The 20,744-nt window shown below is 42.4% G+C and overlaps 1 protein-coding gene across 7 annotated transcripts in view; it reads right to left on the reverse strand.

Moving 5' to 3' along the window:
* DOCK2 (dedicator of cytokinesis 2) overlaps positions 1-20,744 on the reverse strand; it is a 425,062-nt gene that overhangs the window by 253,318 nt on the left and 151,000 nt on the right. For all 7 annotated transcript variants that reach the window (XM_085001779.1, XM_085001778.1, XM_085001782.1 and 4 more), the window contains one exon: positions 2,713-2,861. In XM_085001779.1, coding sequence (XP_084857905.1) covers positions 2,713-2,861 — 149 coding nt within the window. The remainder of the gene's footprint in view (positions 1-2,712; positions 2,862-20,744) is intronic.

Below are 20,744 nucleotides of genomic sequence, written 5' to 3' on the forward strand. Positions count from 1 at the left end.
CAGGCCAGTTAAAGCAGAACAACTAGGACTGGAGCCTAGGCACAGCTGCTTTTAAAAAAGCTCCTCAGGTGATGTCATGTGCAGCCAGAGTTAAGAGCTGCCATATACTGGACTAAGAGAGATTTAGATTAGAAACTTTGGCACTTCTGATTTTCAGTTTAGCTCAAAGTAATAATGGCCACTGAATGAATCTTTATCAGAGAAAATGCTTTTGAGAAGAGGAGCAATTTCCATCTTCATGAGCTGGAGATGTTATATGTGAAACTCACCAAAAGCATTAGAGTCTTGTACAAACCCAGTAGCAATAAGATTTTAACAACTCACTAGCAAAAACAGTTGCTCATCCTGGGAGAGAAGTAGGCTTGTCCCCACATTCAAAGGTCATTAGAAAAGCAATGCACTCAGAAGCAGGAAAGGGTGACATCACACCTCCCACACACCTTAAGTCTAGATGCCACAAGCCCCCAAGGAGAGCTCTGAGCCTCCCACTTGCTTCTTGGCTTTGAAGCCCCACGTACTCGGGGTGTTGGAGAGAGCAGCCTCTTCTCACCAGCATCTGATGTTACACAAGGTGCGAAATGATGACAACCTGGCAGGCTAGAACTAGGGGGCCGCTCCCATGGGATGGGCAGAGTCTCAGGATCGCTGCTTAAGGGAGCTGTGAACCGGGGCCGCCCTTCTACCTAAATCACAAAATTGGGAGAACACAGTATAAGGGTGTTCCTCAAACTGGGGTCCACTAGCATTGTCCCAAGGATACAGGATTTTTTTTCCCCATGAAAAGAGACCCAAACATTGCTTAAATGTAAGAAACACTGTAAATTCTTTTCCACAGGAAGAGGCCACATTCTTTGGGATGTTTCTTAAGAAATAATGAGCCAATCCTCATGTGTCTACACCATCAGTGAGAGTAAGATCAAACAGTCCCCTAACTTTTTTTTTTAAAGATCAAATAGCAAAGACTGGAACCAGTTCAACAGCTAGCGAGTAACATGCTTCTGAAAACAACAGCGTCATCATGACATCCTTGCCGAGTGAATTTTAAGTACATAAGCTTTGGGCATTAAACTCCCTCTCCCCCGAAAAAGGATGAGAATAGGAAAAAAAATGTTTTTTAGCCCCAATACCTCTGATAATGCAGACTTTTGAGTCTGACCAACCTGGGTTTGAATTTTGAAGTTGCTATTTATTTGCTGTCTGGCCGGAACATTTCAGATTAACATCTATAAAATGGGAATAATAAACCCTTAGCAGTGATCAGGGTGAGCAGAAAGAAGGCTTGGACTGCATTTAGCACAGCACCCAGAAAGCAGTCAATCAAGTTGCAGTCATCATCATTAACTATCCACTCTTGGACACCCAGCTGAAGCTTCACTTCTCTTGTGAAGACCTCCTTGACAAAAATGCTCTCATACACACAGTCTTTGCAGTTCCAACACTCCTAGTATACATCTAGATTTTAGTCATTACATTATATTGCAATTGCTTATTTATATGTCTGCACATATTTTCTGAAGGAAAAAGACATACATTTGTGTCCCCAGTGCCTGGCACACACCTGGTGCATCATATGTACAAATGAATGAATAAACAAATGAACGAATGAAGTTAGCTATGAATTTACCTATAGATGAAATATGAAAAAATCTAACTACGATGGTAAGAGTGGAAAGGACAAGTCAGAAGAGAGGCATGCAAGGAAATCGATAGTGGTAGATGACGGCCTGGGAGCAGGAAAAGTAGTATTTTGCAGAGTTTTCTAATATGGTCAATCACAGACACAGTCCATCCAGAAAGCCCTTCTCTGAGGATTTTCTAGGGAGGAGAGAGGTTTGAGATAATGGTCACACAAATACTTAGAAAAGATTTATCGGCTGCTTGGGTCTACCCAGTCGTCTGAAACCAACCCATCCAGGGACAGATATTCCTGGATGTTACAGGAAAGGTGAGGTTGCCAAAGGAACATGAGTCAAATCAGGGTCAAATAAGGAAGACTTAACCCCATCTTCCAAGTGTCAAGAATTCTCTTCCTGTGTATAACACTGCCTCTCAGTCTTTGCTGTTGTCACGATGTCATCTCCCCCAACGTCTTTTGCAGACTCTGCCCTCTGGAAGCCCAGCACTTCCTCCCACCGCGACTTTCCTTTTGGTCTCATCCCTGCCTGCTCTCTGAATGATGTCTGCCAGCACACACTGGCTTCACTGCCACAGCCATCCCCTCTCACCCCTCACCCTGGCTCTAGAGTCTAGGCCTGAGCAATCTGTTCACTTAGGAAAAGTCCTAACCATTTTCACCACTGCAGGAGATAACTGGAGAAACAAAACCAAGGAACAGCAGTCAAGAAAGCAGATAAGTGGGTTTTCTTGGCTATGGAGGCATAGACAAGCCTCCCACCCACACTCTGGTCTCCACAAACCAGGGCTTTAGCAAAAGAACAAGCCAGCTAAAAAGTCAGTAGCATGTCCGTACCTACACCTTGAGAAAACCTGTCCAATAAGAAATATGGTGACAGAATGGTACATGCTTAACTCCAGTCCCCAAACCATCTTTCACAGCCCAGGGGGTTAGTCATTGGAAAAGTAGACCCGCTGAGCAAGCCATGGACTTTTATCTTTAGACTTCAACTGCTATTCATCAGCATCAATATTTCAGAACTTAATCAGCTCGGCCCCATCTGAGTCCAGAACGTCTATATCACCATGAGTACTCACTGCATCCTGAGAGCTGAGGACCTCCAAAATGCTGTTGAGTAATTCAACACAGTACTTCTTCTCCTGGACCTGGTGTTGCATCTCATCCTTCTGCTCCAGCAGCTCCTTCAGTTCCTTGGTGATGACAGGAAGCAGAATGTCCCGGCACTCTGGAATGAAGTAGTTCACAGGTATCTGAGCATCTTGTTTTAGTTTCCTTTCTGTCTTTTATAGATAATGCTTCATTAAATAAATAACTGATGAATATATTCTTCTTGCAAAAAATGTAAATGTTAAAAATTAGGTTAAGATTTCTTTAGAACATTATGTTCCAACCCCTAACTTCTACTGCCCAGAGGGAACAAGTTATTTTATTTCTATACATATGTATATGTATACATATACACACACAGACATATATATATATACACTCACACATACACCAGTATAAAATACGTAGTATCATTTTTTTCTCCACTTATAATGATTTTTATTTTTTCCATTATAGCTGGTTTACAGTGTTTTGTCAATTTTCTACCGCACAGCAAGGTGATCCAATCACACATACATGCATACATTCTTTTTTTTTCTTTTTTTTTATAATTTTTTTTTAATTTTCCCACTGTACAGCAAGGAGGTCAGGTTATCCTTACATGTATACATTACAATTACATTTTTCCCCCACCCTTTCTTCTGTTGCAACATGAGTATCTAGACAAAGTTCTCAATGCTATTCAGCAGGATCTCCTTGTAAATCTATTCTAAGTTGTGTCTGATAAGCCCGACAGATGATTGGATTCGGAAGATGTGGTATATATACACAATGGAATACTACTCAGCCATAAAAAAGAATGACATAATGCCATTTGCAGCAACATGGATGGAACTAGAGAATCTCATAATGAGTGAAATGAGACAGAAAGACATACATTCTTTTTTCTCACTTATCTTGCTCCATCATAAGTGACTAGACATAGTTCCCAGTGCTACACAGCAGGATCCCATTGCTAATCCATTCCAAAAGCAATAGTTTGCATCTCTTAACCCCAAATTTGCAGCCTATCCCGCTCCCTCCCCCTCCCCCTTGGCAGTCTGTTCTCCAAGTCCATGCTTTTCTTTTCTGTGGAAAGGTTCGTTTGTGCTGTATATTGGATTCCAGATATGTGATACCATATGGTATTTGTCTTTCTCTTCCTGACTGACTTCACTTAGTATGAGAGTCTCTAGTTTGATCCATGTTGCTGCAAATGGCATTATTTTGTTCTTTTTTATGACTGGTACAACCACTATGTAGTATCATTTTGATTTGGCTTTTTGTTTATGTAAAAACATATCTCACTGTGATGATAATCCTCCAATATCTTCTTTTCTATTTTTTATTATAGTTGATTTACAATGTTGTACCAATTTCGGTGCTACAGAAAAAGTGTCACTCATACATATATATATATACATTCCTTTTCTTATGTTATTTTATATCAAAGTCTATTCCAATAGATTGGATATAGTTCCCTGTGCTATACAGTAAGACCTCATGGCTTATCCATTCAGTGTAACACAGTTTACTTCAAGATCTTATATGTTTTATATATGTCTGTACCAGTACAAAAATATAGCGTCATTTAGTTTTGTCTCCTTTTATAAAGGGGAACTACCCCTGCACATATTGTTCTGTACCTTAATTTGTTTCACTTACCAATATTTTGGAGCACTTTATTGTTATATATAGCTACAAAATAATTATTTGTAGCTGTTCTATAGTACTATCTACTATGGATATATTTGTTCATTTAGCCTTAGCCTTATTGATGGGCATTTTTCATCGGCATAAACTGTAAATATTGAACAACTTTTCACTTACATCCTTGGGCCCCATGGCTTGCTTTTTTTTTTTTTTTTTCTTCTTTTTTCTTTTTAGGGCTGTACCCATGGCATATGGAAGGTCCCAGGCTAAGGGCTGAATTGGAGCCGCTACTGCCAGCCTATGCCATAGCATGGCTTTCATTTTTAATAAATTAAAACTGCAAAGAAGAGTAATTCTCTTGGTATTGGTGTCTCAGGGAATATCTGGAAAGTTCTGAAATCCTACACAGTTTTGTTTCTGTCTTCCTCTAAAAACTGGCAAACCTTGAGGGATCAAAAAAAACCCAAAAACATTTCAAGACATCCCCACCTAGATTAGCTCTGAGATGTGAATCATATATTCTGATGTCATTTTCATCTGATACAACAAATAAGTGCTGAGCATCTGTGATGTAGAAGCCACTGCATTTCTGGAAGCAGAGATAATATATGGTTCTCTTCCTTAGATACTTAAAATCTGACAGAGGTGGTCAGCAACAAAACAAAGATCAATGGCAGAAGACAGGGCAAGTTAAAGGTGAGAAGAAGTAGGCATCGCCTCTAGTGCTGTCAGTCAGCATCTACTCCTTCTTCTGGCAGAGCAGCCTGCTTTCGCCCTGGGGAGCCACCTGCTATGATATATAATCCCAGGGATGTTGTTATAAGGCTTCCTGCCCATCTCCGGACAAGGGCTGGGTATCTGACCTTAACTGGGATAACACCTTGATGTAAACCTTGAGGGAACTTTACTAACAGCAATTGCTGACAGTGTTAACATGCTGAGTGCTTACAATGTGCCAGGCACTGTTTTAAGTGTCTTGGGTGAATTACTTCAGTTAATCTTCCCAATGACCCTAGGACGTAGATACTGCTATTTTCCCCAAGAGCCCACAGCTAGTAAGTGGTGGATCCAGTCTGACTGCAGGGCCTGTACTCTTAATCTCGAGACAAAGGGTATTGTCTCTCTTGGAGCTCCTCCGTCTGCTCAGAAGTGCCTGTGGAGGCTGTCCGTGAGTGGCTGCTGCTTCCTTTCCCAGGGCTATTTGGAGACTCTCCTCTCTGAAGACTGGTTCCCCAGCTTTTCCTCTGATGCCTGAACCACTTCCTATCATCCAGATACATTTGTTTTTACTTAAATGTAACAGAATAGTTTTCTGTTGCTCACAGCCAAAGAATCCCAACTGGCAGAGTCATAAAATGCCATGTGGGCTTCAGAAGGGAAAAATGATCTATGGTTGGAAGGTTCATAGAATTGCATGTCTTCTCTTAAAGCACCAACCTTAGTTTGTAATTAAATTCTAATCTGTGTAACTATCTAATATCCATTCATCCAACCAAAAGCTTAATGACAGCCAGACTAAATCTCAAGTGTCCAACACAGTACCTGGATCATAGGAGCTATTCAGTAAATCCTGGTGGAATCAATGGAAGAGGCATCATTTGAGACGGTCACTGATGAGTCAATAATATCACCATCAGGGGAGTGCATATTTAGGGAACAGAGAGTGATTTAGACATAGACCTTGGTAAGTAGAAGAGTCTCTTGGACATAGGTAACTTGAAAAGGAAATAACACTGCAACAACATTGAAAAGGAAAACTGATGGGAGACTCACAGCGAAAAGAAAAATTCTTAAATGCCATGGAAGGTGTTAGGTCATAGAAAGGTCTGAGACTGAGCTCTCCATCCCTAGGAATATTTAAGGAGTAGGTAGCTGCCTCTGGACAGAGATAATGAAGATGTATTCAAAGTCATCAGATGAAAGGTTAAATGGAATGGCTGTTGAGGCCCCATCCAAAATGCTAGGGTTCCTTAAAATACAGGTTCAGAGGAAGAGGCAGGGGGAAGGATACACTTGCCAGGTAGAAAGACAGTGGATGTGTCTGCATTGTTTACAAGATTGAGGTTGTGGGAGCTGAAGACCAGGCCACTTCAAAAGCAGTGGTTAATCAATCCGCAAGTCACTTACTTTACAAATTATCAAAACCAGCAACCCCACAAGACGAAAGCTCTTGGTGCTGAGAGTCAGCAAGATTTTAGCTGAGGAAGCCATTAGTAAGGTAGCCTGTTTTTCAGAAAGTACTCTGTCTTCTTGTTAACCATGATTTCTCAGAAATGTCTGGCTCCTCTGTTTTGAGATGAAATAATTTTTTCTGATTTGTAATTGGAGCTGTGAAATTACATTAGTCTGCAAAGCTTCAGGAAGCAGCCTTTCTAAATTGTGGCTTGATTGTCAAGAAAACAAACACAAATCGTTTAAAAGATAAATATTGCAGAGCCTTAAATCAGAATATAAGCAGAGGCAACAAGCACCAGAGACCTGCACACCCAGCCTGGGTAACTGAGCCCGACAAAGGCTGGGAACTCTGCCATCAGGCGCCAAGTCCAAACTGTCACTCAGATCAAGTGCTTAGGAACCTGCAGAGCTGCTCAACTCGGTATTTTCACAGAAAGGAGTTTTCTTTTGTCAAAGTGATTGCAGAGAAGAAAATGCAATGTTCCTGGGCTCTAGATTCTTCCTTCTGAGAGAAAGTTTTGTCCTATGGCAGATTTCATAGCTCTGTTCAAGCTTTTGCAATAATTTCATGACTCAGTGATACCTTGGTATCAGGGATACCAAATAAAATGGTCCTTTTCCTCTCCTCCTTCTCCCCAGCATCACCCATGGAAAGAACAAAATGATCCTTTGCCCACTTTGGAAAACCACCTTGAGGTGCATTAGCCTACTAATCTATCTGTGATTACAGCCACCATCGCGGCCCCAGAGGAAAACACTTCTAAGGACACACCTGAACTGGCCATCTTCCCCACAAGTCTGCTCCTTCTCCTTCACTCTCTTGGAGCGAAGACACCCCCAGGCACATAGTCAGCCAAGTGGATTTGATGTCTTCCTCTCTGTATCCCCAACGTCCTCTCCATCAGGAAGCCAGATCCATCTTGTCCCCAAGCCGACTTCCTGCATCCTCTGTCTCCCAAACTCATCTCCCCCTTCCAATCTCAGTGGCAGGAATTTCTCCAAACCCAAACCCAGCCAGGGACTCCCTTCCTTGAAGTTTTTCGGGTGTTTCCTAGGGCCCCCAGGGGGAGTTTTATGCATGCTTTGGCAGAGCTGAAGGCCCTGAGTGGGCTGGCTTACCTTACCTCTCTCCCCTCCACCTCCCATTTTATTCCTCCATGGCCTCTCTGCTTGCTTCTGAGTCTTCACATGCTATTTTCTTTGTCCAGAATGTTCTTATCCTACCCACCTTCACCTGACAACTCCTCCCTGCCTTCTAAGTCTTGACTTAGATGCCAAATCTCCGAGGACAATGTTCCTGACCAGCCCTACTCTGACACGGGTGACCCTGTTCTGTGCTCCTATAGCACCCAGACTAGACTTTCATCTTCCTATTTCTCACACTATGTGGCCATCATCTGGGTAAGAGGACACATGGTGAGATTCCTATTATATCCCAGAAATGAAGCTGAGGCCCAAAACTGAGGACAAAAGATAGAACTGTCCCACATTCTAAATCCTAACTGTCTCCAGTAGTTGGGGTACACCATCATCCTTCATGGTTTTTTTAGAGGTGCCAGTTCACTAATCTGCTTGCACCTCGGCCTAGAAGAGGATAACAGAGGCCTTGGGATCCAAAGCAATGCCTGTAAACAGAAGCCACTGCCTCTCCTCCCTGAAGCTGAGCTGGAAACGTCACTCAGGAAACAGATGAAGATGAGACTGGCATCTCATACCCCAGTGGGACGTGTTTGCTGATCTTCCATCCCAAGCACATCCTGGTTGCCCCAGAGAATGGAGAGACTTAAGAACATTTGGGAGCCCCTCTCTTACTCTGGGGAGAAAGGTTAAACACACAAGGTGTCTGTGTCAGGGCCTCTGTCACATCCTTAGCATGGTTACCCAGCTTCGAAGCCTGCCCATGGCAGCCCTCGCTTGGAATTTCACTCCACACACAGCCAGCCCTTCCTGTGTCACCAGCGCAGGTTAATGGACTCTTCAATTCTGTTCGATTTTTCACAGGCTTTACGATGAAGCTCATTCTGCTTTGGTCAAGTTCCTATTGACTGAAAGGCGAATTCAGCTCAGCTCTACCCTCCCGGGGAACAGGGAGGAACTGGCAGTGATCAAGGCTTGTCCTGCGCTTCCCGCCAGCTTTTTGGCAAGCGGGGAAGACCCCTAACTGAAAGCCAACCTTCCCCCTGGTAAGGCTCAGCACTGTAAGCCCAGCTGTGCTTGGCTGATTTCCTTCTTTTTGGTGGGGGTGAGGGTAGAATTTGCAGATGTCAGAGATCACTTGATTCCATCAGCTAGACACGAAGGAGGACCACCACACGCAGCTCTAGCCTGACAGCAATTTGTTCTCACAGCCTCCCTCCTCCAGCTGGCTTGTCACAAAGAAAATAATTCCACCCACTGGGAAATCAATAACGGCCCACAAACTTCATACTCCAGGTCAGGCTACAAGCCTTTCACAACTCTACCAGCGTCGTCCCCAACACCTTCTTCAGTGGGTCCTTGTGGTTCACTCTCCTTGCCTTCCCAGAAACATGCCTAATTCCTCCAGCCAGAATCGTCCCTCACTCCCGCTCCAGCCGGCCTCTGCCATGAGGCACACCTCTACTTTATGAAACCTGAGGGCTGAAATGTGTCTCCCCAGCTCCACAAACAGAGCTTATTTAGAGATTTCAGAACTCAGCAACTATAAAGAGTCTCTTGAGGTATCTTAGAGTGGTGAAAATGTAATTAGGCAACACATGCCGAAGAAGAAACGTACTTTTCAGGACTGTATCCTAGCTACCCCCTTAAAGTCCAAATCAAGCTACTGCTTTGCCATCTATCCTTTATATTCAACATAAAACATGGTATTGCCCTAAACCTATAAGCAAACCCCTTATAACAAGTTGGTGTTTGCCATTCAGAAGCACCGTGATGGTAGGAGGGGTGGATTGATGTACAAGTGCTGGAATTTTCAAGATGAGCATGTTTATGTCCAAAAAATGCCACACTCATTATGAATACAATTTGTAAGCTCCGAGAGCCCCTATGCACACATTTAGATCCTTAAGCATATATACAGATCGTTATTGTAACAGGCACTGTTCTTGTGGATATTATGTTCTAGTGGGATATCAGAAGCAATTTAAGAGGAGACTAATTATCTTAGGTTGGATTTTCCAGAGGCAAACTCTGAGATGCGGTCTGGGTAAAAGTGACTGACTTAAAGGGGAAGTATGCCAGGAAAACTGGAAGGGCGGTGCGGAAGTGGAGCCCTGAAGGGAACAAGGCCAGGCAGGCTGCAGTCTCACAGAGGGGAGGTCTGGAGACAGTGTGCGCCACAGGGGCCAAGCACGGGAATATTCAGACCTTGGCCATGGGCGCACGGACACAGGGTGCTGTCACTGTCTGAACAAAGCAGGACCCTGCAGCCCCAGGGCAGCAGGGGCTGGCTATTGGGAGAGCGCCCTCCCAGAGTGCCTTACAGAAAAATGATCAGGAACTGCAGGAGACAGGGGCAGAGCCCGAGAGTTGATGCTACAATAACAAATACCAACAGCTGCCGGCAAGACAGCTATCTGGGTGACCTGAGAAAAGGATTCTAGGGGTATAGGGAAGGCTGTTCCACATGGGCAGGTACCAGGGCCCCTCTGTGATGGAGAACTTGAGCTGAGACTTGGGAGTGAGAAGGAAACAGCCTACAAAGAGCTCAAGGAAAACCATTCCAAGCAGAGGGAATGGTGTGTGAAGGTCCTGGTGGGGGGAGATTCGCTGAACATGTCGGAAGAACGCGTGGAACACGTTCTTAGACCAGATTAGAGGACACGGGGAGTATAACATGAGGCAACACACTCAGAGAGTTTGGCCAGGGCAAGGTCTCATCAGGCCCTGTGTCCCACGCTTAGGAGTCTGATGACATGCTTTAGTTCTGTATTTTTATTTATTTATTTTATTATTATTATTATTATTATTATTATTATTATTATTTTTTTTTTTTTTTTTTTTTTTTTTTTTTTTTTTTGCTATTTCTTAGGCCATTCCCGCGGCACATGGAGGTTCCCAGGCTAGGGGTCCAATCGGAGCTGTAGCCACCGGCCTACGCCAGAGCCACAGCAACGCGGGATCCGAGCTGCGTCTGCAACCTACACCACAGCTCACGGGCAACACCGGATCGTTAACCCACTGAGGAAGGGCAGGGACCGAATCCGCAACCTCATGGTTCCTAGTCGGATTCGTTAACCACTGCACCACGACGGGAACTCCAGTTCTGTATTTTTAATAGTGGATAGGGATGGGCATAGGGAGGAAAGCAGGAGAACACCGAGGAGGCTTTTCATAGAGGGACAAAGAGGTCTGATATTTATTGGGCCCTTACTCCTTCCAGGCATGCTCTCTATGAAGAAAGATGTCACTGTGCCTATTTTAAGGAGGTGGAAACGAAAGCTCAAGGTACCAAACTTGCCAAAGATCACCCAGCCAGTAAGTAGCAGAGCTGGGATTTAACCGTGGAAAACGTGATTCCAGAGCCTATGATCACATCTACTGAACTACCCTGCATCCTTACTGTAACAGTAAAGGGGAGAGAGGATGAGAACTTGATTTGTTCATAGCAGGAGAAACAAAGGAAAATGGATAGACTTGGGGTACCGTTTGGAGGCAGAATCAATGACTTGCTGACAGGTTAGATGTGCTGTAGAGATGTGTAAACATAGCATTTTGAATGTCTGAGTGAGAGAATAACAGATCCATTTTAGGGTTTATTGAATTAGAATCTAATCATGAAGCCCATTTCATTGCCTCAACTAGCAAGTAATGAAAGACTCCCATCAGCATTTCCCCTGATGGTGTGAAGTGGCTGAGAGACGGCCCACCATCATGCCTTCTGGAAGCGATTAGGACATAATAAGGTGTGTCCTGACAGGTGCTTGCACTTTCAGTTACCCCTCTGCACTGCACTTTCCAAGATCACTTACACTGCCACTGCTGACCAGCCTCCTCTTTGCCAGCACACTCATTAAACCACAGTCCTGCTCCATAGAAAGTGCTTTTAGGAAAATAAAGGTGCAGATACAGCCAATTGAGTTGTGACCCCAAATTTGATTTGTTCTCTAATGCTTAGAATGATTACATCCACGATGCCACACCAGATGAACATAGCCCAGCCAGTTAGAAGACTGTATTACCCACCTCTTAACCTGGCTAATGAAAGGAGAAGCAAATGAAAGGCCTGGGGCTGAACCAAGTGGCCTCTATACTGGATACTCCGGGCAGTTTTAAAGGAGGATGCTCATCAAAGCAATGTGCTCCATTTCGAATTCATGCAAGAGGAGGAATGAGTTGAGGTAGCTTTTTGATTTGGGTCTTGCATCTGCTGACCTCCATTTTATTACAACCCAGTGACGTCTGAAATTCAAATCCATTTATGAGCACTTAGGATCCCTATTATAACCGTCAGTACCACCCACACCCCTCCAGTGGCGCTTATCATCCTTGACCCACTGCCTCGCTTCTGCACCAAGCTACACAGATCCTTTAATCCCTTCATCCCAGCCCCGTCTCCTCGGCAGACCTACACAATACCCCCGTTCCATGAATTTCAATCTTTACTTAACTGGGAACCCTTTCACCTTTCACCCTTTCTGAGCTAATCTGTGGTCATATACACAAACAGGGTTTTCTCAGCAATAGGAGTCATTATAACTGGGATACTTTAACAAAGGGCAGGAACATCTGCCTGGAAATCCACTGAAAATGAAAGGGAGTGGGAGAGTGGAATACTAGGTATGAGAGCTATGTAACATATGTTGAATTCTTGCTGGGTTCCAGCACCGTGGAACTTAATCTTTACCAAAATCTGTTCTGTTTATAGCACTGTCCCCATTTTAGAGATGAGAAAATAGGACCTCTAAACAACTTGCACAGGGTAGGGTCACTTGGTTCACGGGACCCCAACAGAGGCAAGATTCCAAAACAGACCACTATCTGACTCCGATGTCAGCACTGTTCTAACTTTAGTCACAGGCTCATGAGTGCAAACAATTATTTCCAGCTTCTAGATTCTGCAAACTGGAGGCAGTCACCATTTGAATTTGTTAGCTCCCTGAAGCTAGTCTTAAATATAAAAGCCAAGACCCTGACTGTTCGGTTTAATGGTCATTCGTTTCATATGTCTTAGTGAAGGTTAAAGTACCAGGGGAATAAAAACAAAAAAATCCCAATCCTGGAATCATAGACTTAAGCAATAATGAACCTTCTGCAACTTGGTGATTTAGTCTTCAGTTTAGTTACGCACTTCTTTCATTTTTTAAAATTCAACCGACCATTTATTCACCACCAGTTGTTTGAGCTTAGCTGTCTCATTGCAGTTGGCTAGCAGACAGTAATCATGACCGAACAGCTCACTCCCTGCTTCTCAGAAGATTGTGAGAGCCTGGGGTGAGATATCTAATCTCAATCAAGTCATGTCTCCTGCAGCTCCCAGCACAATGCCTGTCACACAGTAGGATCCTAATAAGTATTAGATGAATGAACCGAGTGTTTGCTGATTCCAGAGAAGAGAGAGAGCTCTGTCTGCCAACACAGAAGATAACTCTCAGAATCAGAAACCTATTTAGTGGTGGGTGATTTCAATATTCATTATCCCGTTCTGTCCTTGAGGAAAGCAGATGGCAGTAGTTGGGGGCAGAAGGAAGGGTGTTTGGGAGGAGAATCGTATGTGTGTTTCCTCACCTTCACCTCCTCCCTGAGCAGCCATTCCTGTGACATCTCCCTACTCCCAGCTTTACCTTATCCCAGAGGCAGGCATAAGGGCGTAGGCAGAACTCTGGATCAGTGGTCCAGAGACCTGGGTCTGAATCCTGGACATCCTGCTGCCAGGGTGTGTCAGGTAGATCATTTTACCTTTTCTACTCCAAAAATAAGAACTAAAAAGCCCATAAAAGGGTCCAAATAAAACATACAAGTTCAGTCATGGTTATAGGCATACACAGATATATTGCAAGGTTTGGTTTCAAACTATTGCAATAAAGCGAAATATCACAACAAAACAAGTCATATAAAGTTTTCTGGTTTCCCAGTGCACATAAAAGTTATGTTTACACTATACTGTAGTATATTAAGTGTGCAATAGTATTCTGTTTAAAATAAAACAATTAAACTATTACATTTGGAATGGATAAGCAACGGGGTTCTACTGGGCAGCCCAGGGAACTATGTTCAGTCTCTTGGGTTAGGACATGATGGAAGAGAGTACGGAAAAAAAAAAAAGAAATTGAAGCAACAGTGTAAATAAACCTTAATAAAAAAATAAAACAATACACATACCTTAATTTTAAAATGTTTTATTGCTAAAAGATACTAACCATTCTCTGACAACACAGGGTTGCCATTAACCTCCAATTTGTAGGGAAAAAAAATGTAATATCTGTAAAGCATAATAAAGCAAAGCACAATATAATGGGATATGCCTATATTAAGTGTAATGAGGCATGGGGATCTGATGCTTCACGTAAGAAGTTTTTGAGTCCAAAGCAGAGCATATTGAAACTCCAGTAGCTGACATATACACTTGACAAAACTCCTAGTCCAGGCATAACTGGAATAAAATGGACTAGAAGCTATTATCTGCATCATTCAAACAAAGTGCACTTTTGTTTGAAATACCAAACCCAGAGAACTGAATTCCAAGAGGAAGGAATAAATTGCAATGACTGGGATATATGCCTCAGATTTTCATGCTCCTTTTTGTATGTGCATAGACTAAAAGAGGGCTCAGGCAAGCTTTCTCTGAACATCCTTCTCCATTTCTGTTTGCAACTTAGAATAATAATGCCACTTACCGGCAACCCTCAAGCTGCACATGAACAATCCTATATTGCTGTCATCACAAAACTTACAAATACCAAAAAGAACAAAAACCAACAGCAATGTTTTGGATCAATATGAACATCCAGCATTCCGTTTCTGAGAAAAGTGCACATTAAAAGCCTCTTGTTTGCATTTTAAGGCTAACAGAGGGGCCCTTCATTTCAGAGAATTAAATGAGAAAATTCTCCTGGATTCAAGCATTAGCAAAATGGAATGGTTGTGTAATTGTTTCCAATCATCATCTGATTCTCTGCTTCCCTCACCTTCCCCATAGCAGCTCCAAGGGAGAGGAAACTGGGGTCCCTCTCATTTATCACCTCACATTTAAAATCTAGTGTTGTTTATTATGAAGGGAAAACAGGCAAGTGTAATAGCATTCAAACAAGTTGTAGAATTGGAAGCAAACTTCAAAGAGCAAGGGGAGAAAAATCACTGCAATTCCCCCATCCCCACCCCCCCACCTCCACATAAAAATGGAAATGGGAAGAATTTCTCCTTCTGGCCTGGTTTTCTTTTCCAAAAGCACCCAGCTAAGACGGTGGAGAAAAGAGATAGCCTTGAGGGGAAGGGGCTCTCGCCTGCTTCATTTCTGCACTCATGCAGCAGAGCCAACGTGAGCCCTTCCCTGGAAGGCCCAAAGCGAAAGAGTGATTTAAGAAATGAATCACACACTTAGGCCCAATATTGAAATGAAGGATCAAAGAGATCCTGTTTAGATTCCGAAGCCAATGAAGAGGAAATTGAGAAAGTGTGAGAAGGGAGAAAGTAAAAGGAATAAACGTCAGTCAACACCATGTAATGAGCTTTCTGCACAAAGGGAGGACAATATATGGTCCTTACCCTTGCAGCAGTCCAAGCGTAATAAAGAAAAGAACCAGTCGATTGATGGCACCAGTATTGAAAAGCACGTACAGTGAAACCCACTGTGTTTGCAGTTGTGTTCAGTCCCCACTGATGAATCTTGAATTATACTCCTTCAAAACAGACACTAATGTTTTATTTTAGGCATGGCATGTGGATATGTTCATTTTCAGTTATATAGATTTCTTCCTGTGCTATCGTAGTCCAAAAAGATTTTAAAAAAGGCAGGGGGTGACATGCCAATATAAAAGGTAACATAAGGGCTCCAATCACCCACAAAAAAATGTAGCTGCTCATTTGTGTGATTAACTGCCACGGCAATGAAGGCTATCACCCAGGTTCTAGACTGTGTTGATCACTGAGGTAGAAGAGAATCAGTTCCTTGAGATAAACACAGTTTTTCTGGCACGAAAGTAATTCTACAAGAGATTTTTCATATTTCCAGTTTTAATATGAATGTTCTACATTAAGCTTAGTAGTGATTAGCTGCTTTTGACATCAATGTGTGGAATTTTAGCTCTGAAGAGAACCTAAGAAAAGCTAATGGTTTCAGCTCCTTTGACTGTGTTATGCGCTCACATAAAACATGAAAATAATAAGTGGAGGAGGGCTCATGACTGCATGCTTGTTCTTACGTGGCCCCCTCATTTATTTTTCATGTGGACAAGTATTTGTGGAGTGCCCAGCCAATGTCAGGTACCATGTATAGCACAGGGCTACTTGGGACCAGGACGACGTGGTAAAGACAGAGAGAAGTGACCAAGCTCAAGGCATACATGGAGTCCAAGACCCTAGCGATCGATTGAAAGTGAAAAACGAGACACAAGAAGATTTGAGGGCTAACTCCTGATGACTGGCAGGAAAATAATGGAAGAGGAGAAGGTTTTCATGAATGGAATAAATACGGTTTTGGAAATGTTCAACTTGAGTACCTGTAAGACATTCGAATGAAGATGTCAAAGGGACAGAGGTCTGAAAACGATTCCCTGGAAATGGGCCAGCATGAATTCAACTAGATGAAACATACATTGTACATGGCCACCTCCCACAAAGAACTTATAAAAAAACAATTACACTGCATTTAGCAGAGAGCAGCTTATTGAAGTTTATTTGATGATGGTCCTGAAGACCATGATGAAATTCAAAGAAAGAGAAGGAAAAGGAGGGAAAATAAGATGCAAAAGAGGAGAGGAGAAGGAAAAGCAGTGGGGATTTGAATGGGGACTGACTGGGCGGGGGGGGGCGGTACATGAACACAGGATGTTGGGACAAAGGAACTTAGAGGGACTTGGAATCGAGGAGGGTTTTTTTTTTTTTTTTCTTCTCTTTTTTCTCCCTCTCTCTCTATTTTTTTGCTTTTTTAGGGCCACACCTGAGGCATATGGAGGTTCCCAGACTAGGGTCCAATCGGAGCTGTAGCTACCAGCCGACACCACAGCAAGGCCAGATTTGAGCCACGTCTGCGACCTAAGCTCATGGAACACCGAATCCTTAACCCACTGAGCAAGGCCAGGGATCAAACCTGCAACGTTATGGTTCCTAGTTGGATTTGTTTCCACTTCACCACAACGGGAACTCCTGAATCAAAGAGTTTTCACTTGAGATTTTGAGCTCATCATCAAGACAAGGTTTAGGCAGAGTCCAAAGATGGGTAAGCAGCCCGAACTGCCCAGGTGATCCAATCATAAGTCTGTCAACACTGTCCCTTCTACTAGGTAGTGCCAGTGAGTAGGAACCAGAGGGTTTGCTGGGAGCAATGATCAGTGACTATTTCCAGAGCACCTTCAATGCACCCAACTGTCAAAATGGGGGTGGAACAGTAGCTAAATCCTGGTCCTTTCCCGAAAGGGCTTTCCTACAAGAGCATCATGCACAGCCTCCTAGCCCAAGATAAGGCAAAGGGATAAACTAGACCGTGGGGAAGAGGAATGGAAAGAATTGGCTCTGTTTTCCATTCTTCTGATGCACTTACTAAGTAGCACCAGGCCACATGGCAAGGGGCAGTAGAGCGAGGATGCCAAGAGCAGGGATCTCAGCTACTGTCTGTGTGACCTTGGGCAAGTCACTTATCTCTCGAAATCTTTGTACCTTTGTAAAAGGGAGATGATAAGAGTACCTCTCTTCATGAGACTGTGAGAATAAACCTAGATACGTAAAACACTTAGAGCAGCACGCCTGGCCTGTGGTAAGCACCATGAAAGTGAAAGTTATTACTATTAAATTTAAAAAAATCCATATGTAACTTTCTTGATAATGGAAATATGCTATATCTTGAAATGGGGGGTGGCTGCATGGGCATTTACTAATGTAAACAAATTCTCTCAGCTGTACACTTCAGATTTGTGCATTTCACTATATGTAAATTATACCAAAATTAAAAATGTACATTACTATCAGGTAGGTATTATTATTTTCCTTGTTTGGCAGGTGTACACAGTGAGGCTGGAGGCAAAGTCAAGCAAATTGCCCGAGGAGCTGTCCCGAGTCTCACACACAGGCATTCAAACTCCAGAGGCTGTGCTTTTAAAAAGACTGGGCTTGGGTTCTGTGAGAGCTGAGCATCGGTCCTCTAGAGGGCTCAAGACAGCAGTGACCCAAAGATGCTGTCCCCAACTCTACATGGAGAATGTCCTGCATGAAAAGAGAGCAGCTCTTTCTTCCTCTCTCTCATTCTTCCACCTTCGACCCTCTTCTCATCTCGGCTCAGTTCCATTGCCTCATTAACTATTAAAATCAAAATCCTTGCCAAGAAACAACCTGGCTGGCAATGAAGTGCACACACACCAGCCACACCATTAGGGGAACACCCAGCAGAAGACGGGCAGTGATTAAGGATGGAAGGGAACACACCCCAAGCTCTCCAAATTCCCCGGGGGCCCAAGAAGTCCCATTGCAAACTGAAATGCACCTGCTCTAAGTATGCACGCATTTCTTGCCAAGACAAAGAGCATCAGGCAGGGGAGAAAGAGTGATCATAATTTATGAGGTGCTGTAGAAATTAATTTTGGATGCCTCCTCCATTAGCAGTGTGTCTGAATTAACTTTAATATGCAAGTTATCATGTTAATCTTTGATACTAAAAAAGAATGTATCATCATTAACCTTCCTAGCCCTGAATTTAGCAACGCAGTCTTTTTATTAGCCCTAATAGAAGTAGCATTATTCCTTGGCATCTCTGTACACTACCTATCTGTATGCAGTTCTCCCAGTCATTCTGTAAAATCTCTGCTGATTCAGAAGCCCATTTCTCAAACATTTGACTCTAACTGCTCATAAGTCATCAGAAGTTGACTCCACCTTCCTTTTTTTTTTCCAGTTTCCTCTAAACGAGAACAAATTTTCCACTGAAGGAGCATTCCACAAAAAAAAAAAAAAACACATGTCATGGCCAGTAGAAGGAGGCCCACAGCATGAAGAGACATAAATAAGTTTTCTGTGTATTCATAAAAAGCTAGCTCATGTCAGATTAGCAGTAACTGGTCTTCAGAACCCTAGCATCTCTGGGTAACTAAATTATAGAATCAGGAACTTTTGCTTCTGGGAACAGGAAAAAAAAAAATAGGCAATACTGGAAGATTAGTTGTTAAAGATAATGGAAAAATCATCCAAATAGTGGAACCTAGTCCATCTTTCTCTCCATGTGTTCACTTCGTACAGGCAAATGACAGGTAAGAGAAAGTTAGCAATACTCCATTTGTAACTTTAATATTTCTATTCCATTCATCCCATACATTCTAACCTTTGAAATGTGATAAGAGTGGGGAAATCTTGGATAAATTGCACTTTTCCACCTTGTTCTTTCTTTCACACCCTCTTATTTAATAAGCAAGATAATCAGAAATTAAAGATCTTCTTAGAAGGGGGAAACAAGACTACAATGAGGTCTTAAATAGAATCTTATAATAGAGCATTCATTCCTGAAAAATAAAACCAGTTTCTGTTCTCAACAAATGCAGTAGCATACAGGTTATAATTTAAAATCTACGCAAAAATACGTACATACTGAAACTAAATTGGCTACTAACCCAATCTTCTGGCTTGTAGGAAATTTGCCAGTAATGAGGTCTTCAGCATATTTCTGGTATATGGGTAGTTTTTATGTTCTCCTTTTCAATCTAATAATTGTTTTTCTGGCTACTATGTTAAAAAGGTATGGCATGAATAAAAAGGAAACTGGGATTCAGCCACATCTATCCTCAAAGATAAAAAAAAAAAGGCTTAGGGCATTCTAAAAGGCAGAATCAAATACTTTCCAATCTTTAGTTAACCATTATTTTTGACAATGTGAAACCTACCATGTACTCCTCATAAATTTAAAGCCTATACTATTGTTTAACATTTTTTAATAAAATAGATTCATTCTAATCTGCTTACATTATTTTAAAAGATAAATTTTGCTACTTCAAATGGAAAACCAGTATTGCTTGCCATTGATGGAAGGTAACAATCAATACTATGAAAACAAAACACTTGTATTCAATTCTAAGAGGCACTTAAATCTGAGGTCTGCTCCCTCTTTGCCATCAAAGGAGATTAGCAGAGAAAGATTAAAGACAAAACAGCAAAAGTATACAGTCCCTGACATAATCAGAAAGATTGAAAGGGAGTTGAGAGAAATGAATGATCTTCTGCTTCTGGTCACATGCCTTTGTCTGTGCATGCCTAAAATTATCCCTCATGCCAAGGAAAATAATTTTGCATATAGTGGTCTATATCACACTTTGAGGAACACAAGCAGAAGGAAAGAAACCACAATCGGTGTCCCTGGCTTCCCATCTTTGTGGTACGACCTTGAGCAGGTCATATCCAGTCTTTGGACCCATTTCCTTTGCCTATAAAATGAGGAGACTGGATTGAATAGTGTCTTCAAGGAGACACTCAACTTTATGCATCTGCATTTTATGAGACCTTAAACATGTCCTAGAATATTTCTTCATCATCTAAAATATCTGGTTGTTAATTGCATTTATCCTATTATCTGCAAGTCTTACCAGGAAGAAATAGCAAATATTTGAAAAGATCAGCTACTTTGGGGCAAAAAAGCCTTTTGAAGTTGTTGTGTTGGAAAAAAGAATCGATAAAATCGACTGCAATTCAAGCACAACAGAAGCTTACTGTCCAGGATGTTTACCGGCACATCCCTCAGCTTTGGAAACGAGGGGGGCAAAGCACTGCCTTTAAAATGGCCTTAGGAACCATTGCCTAATCATCTGCCTAGGCCAAGTGGTGGCATAGGCCAGGTGAGTAAAAAAGGGTGCTGAATCAAAATATCAGCTTTACTAAAGGTTGACCGAAGGGAACCTTCAATAGTTAAAAACCAGATCAATAGTTAAAAACCAGCTAAATAACTGTAAGCTTGCTCATTAACAAGATCTGGTAAAGTTAAGCAAGTTTCTCCAACCATAAAGGAATGACAACCCACTTTGTAAGGTTCCCACAAGAAATTATGCAAAGTAACTATTATGATAATTGTGGTAGTACCTATGTTTAT

Source organism: Sus scrofa, chromosome 16, assembly GCF_054392235.1.
Source record: "Sus scrofa isolate SSC_HxYL_T2T_F1_AM1 chromosome 16, Sscrofa_HxYL_maternal_Yorkshire_Landrace_v2.0, whole genome shotgun sequence".
In the NCBI taxonomy this organism is placed as follows: Eukaryota; Metazoa; Chordata; class Mammalia; order Artiodactyla; family Suidae; genus Sus; species Sus scrofa.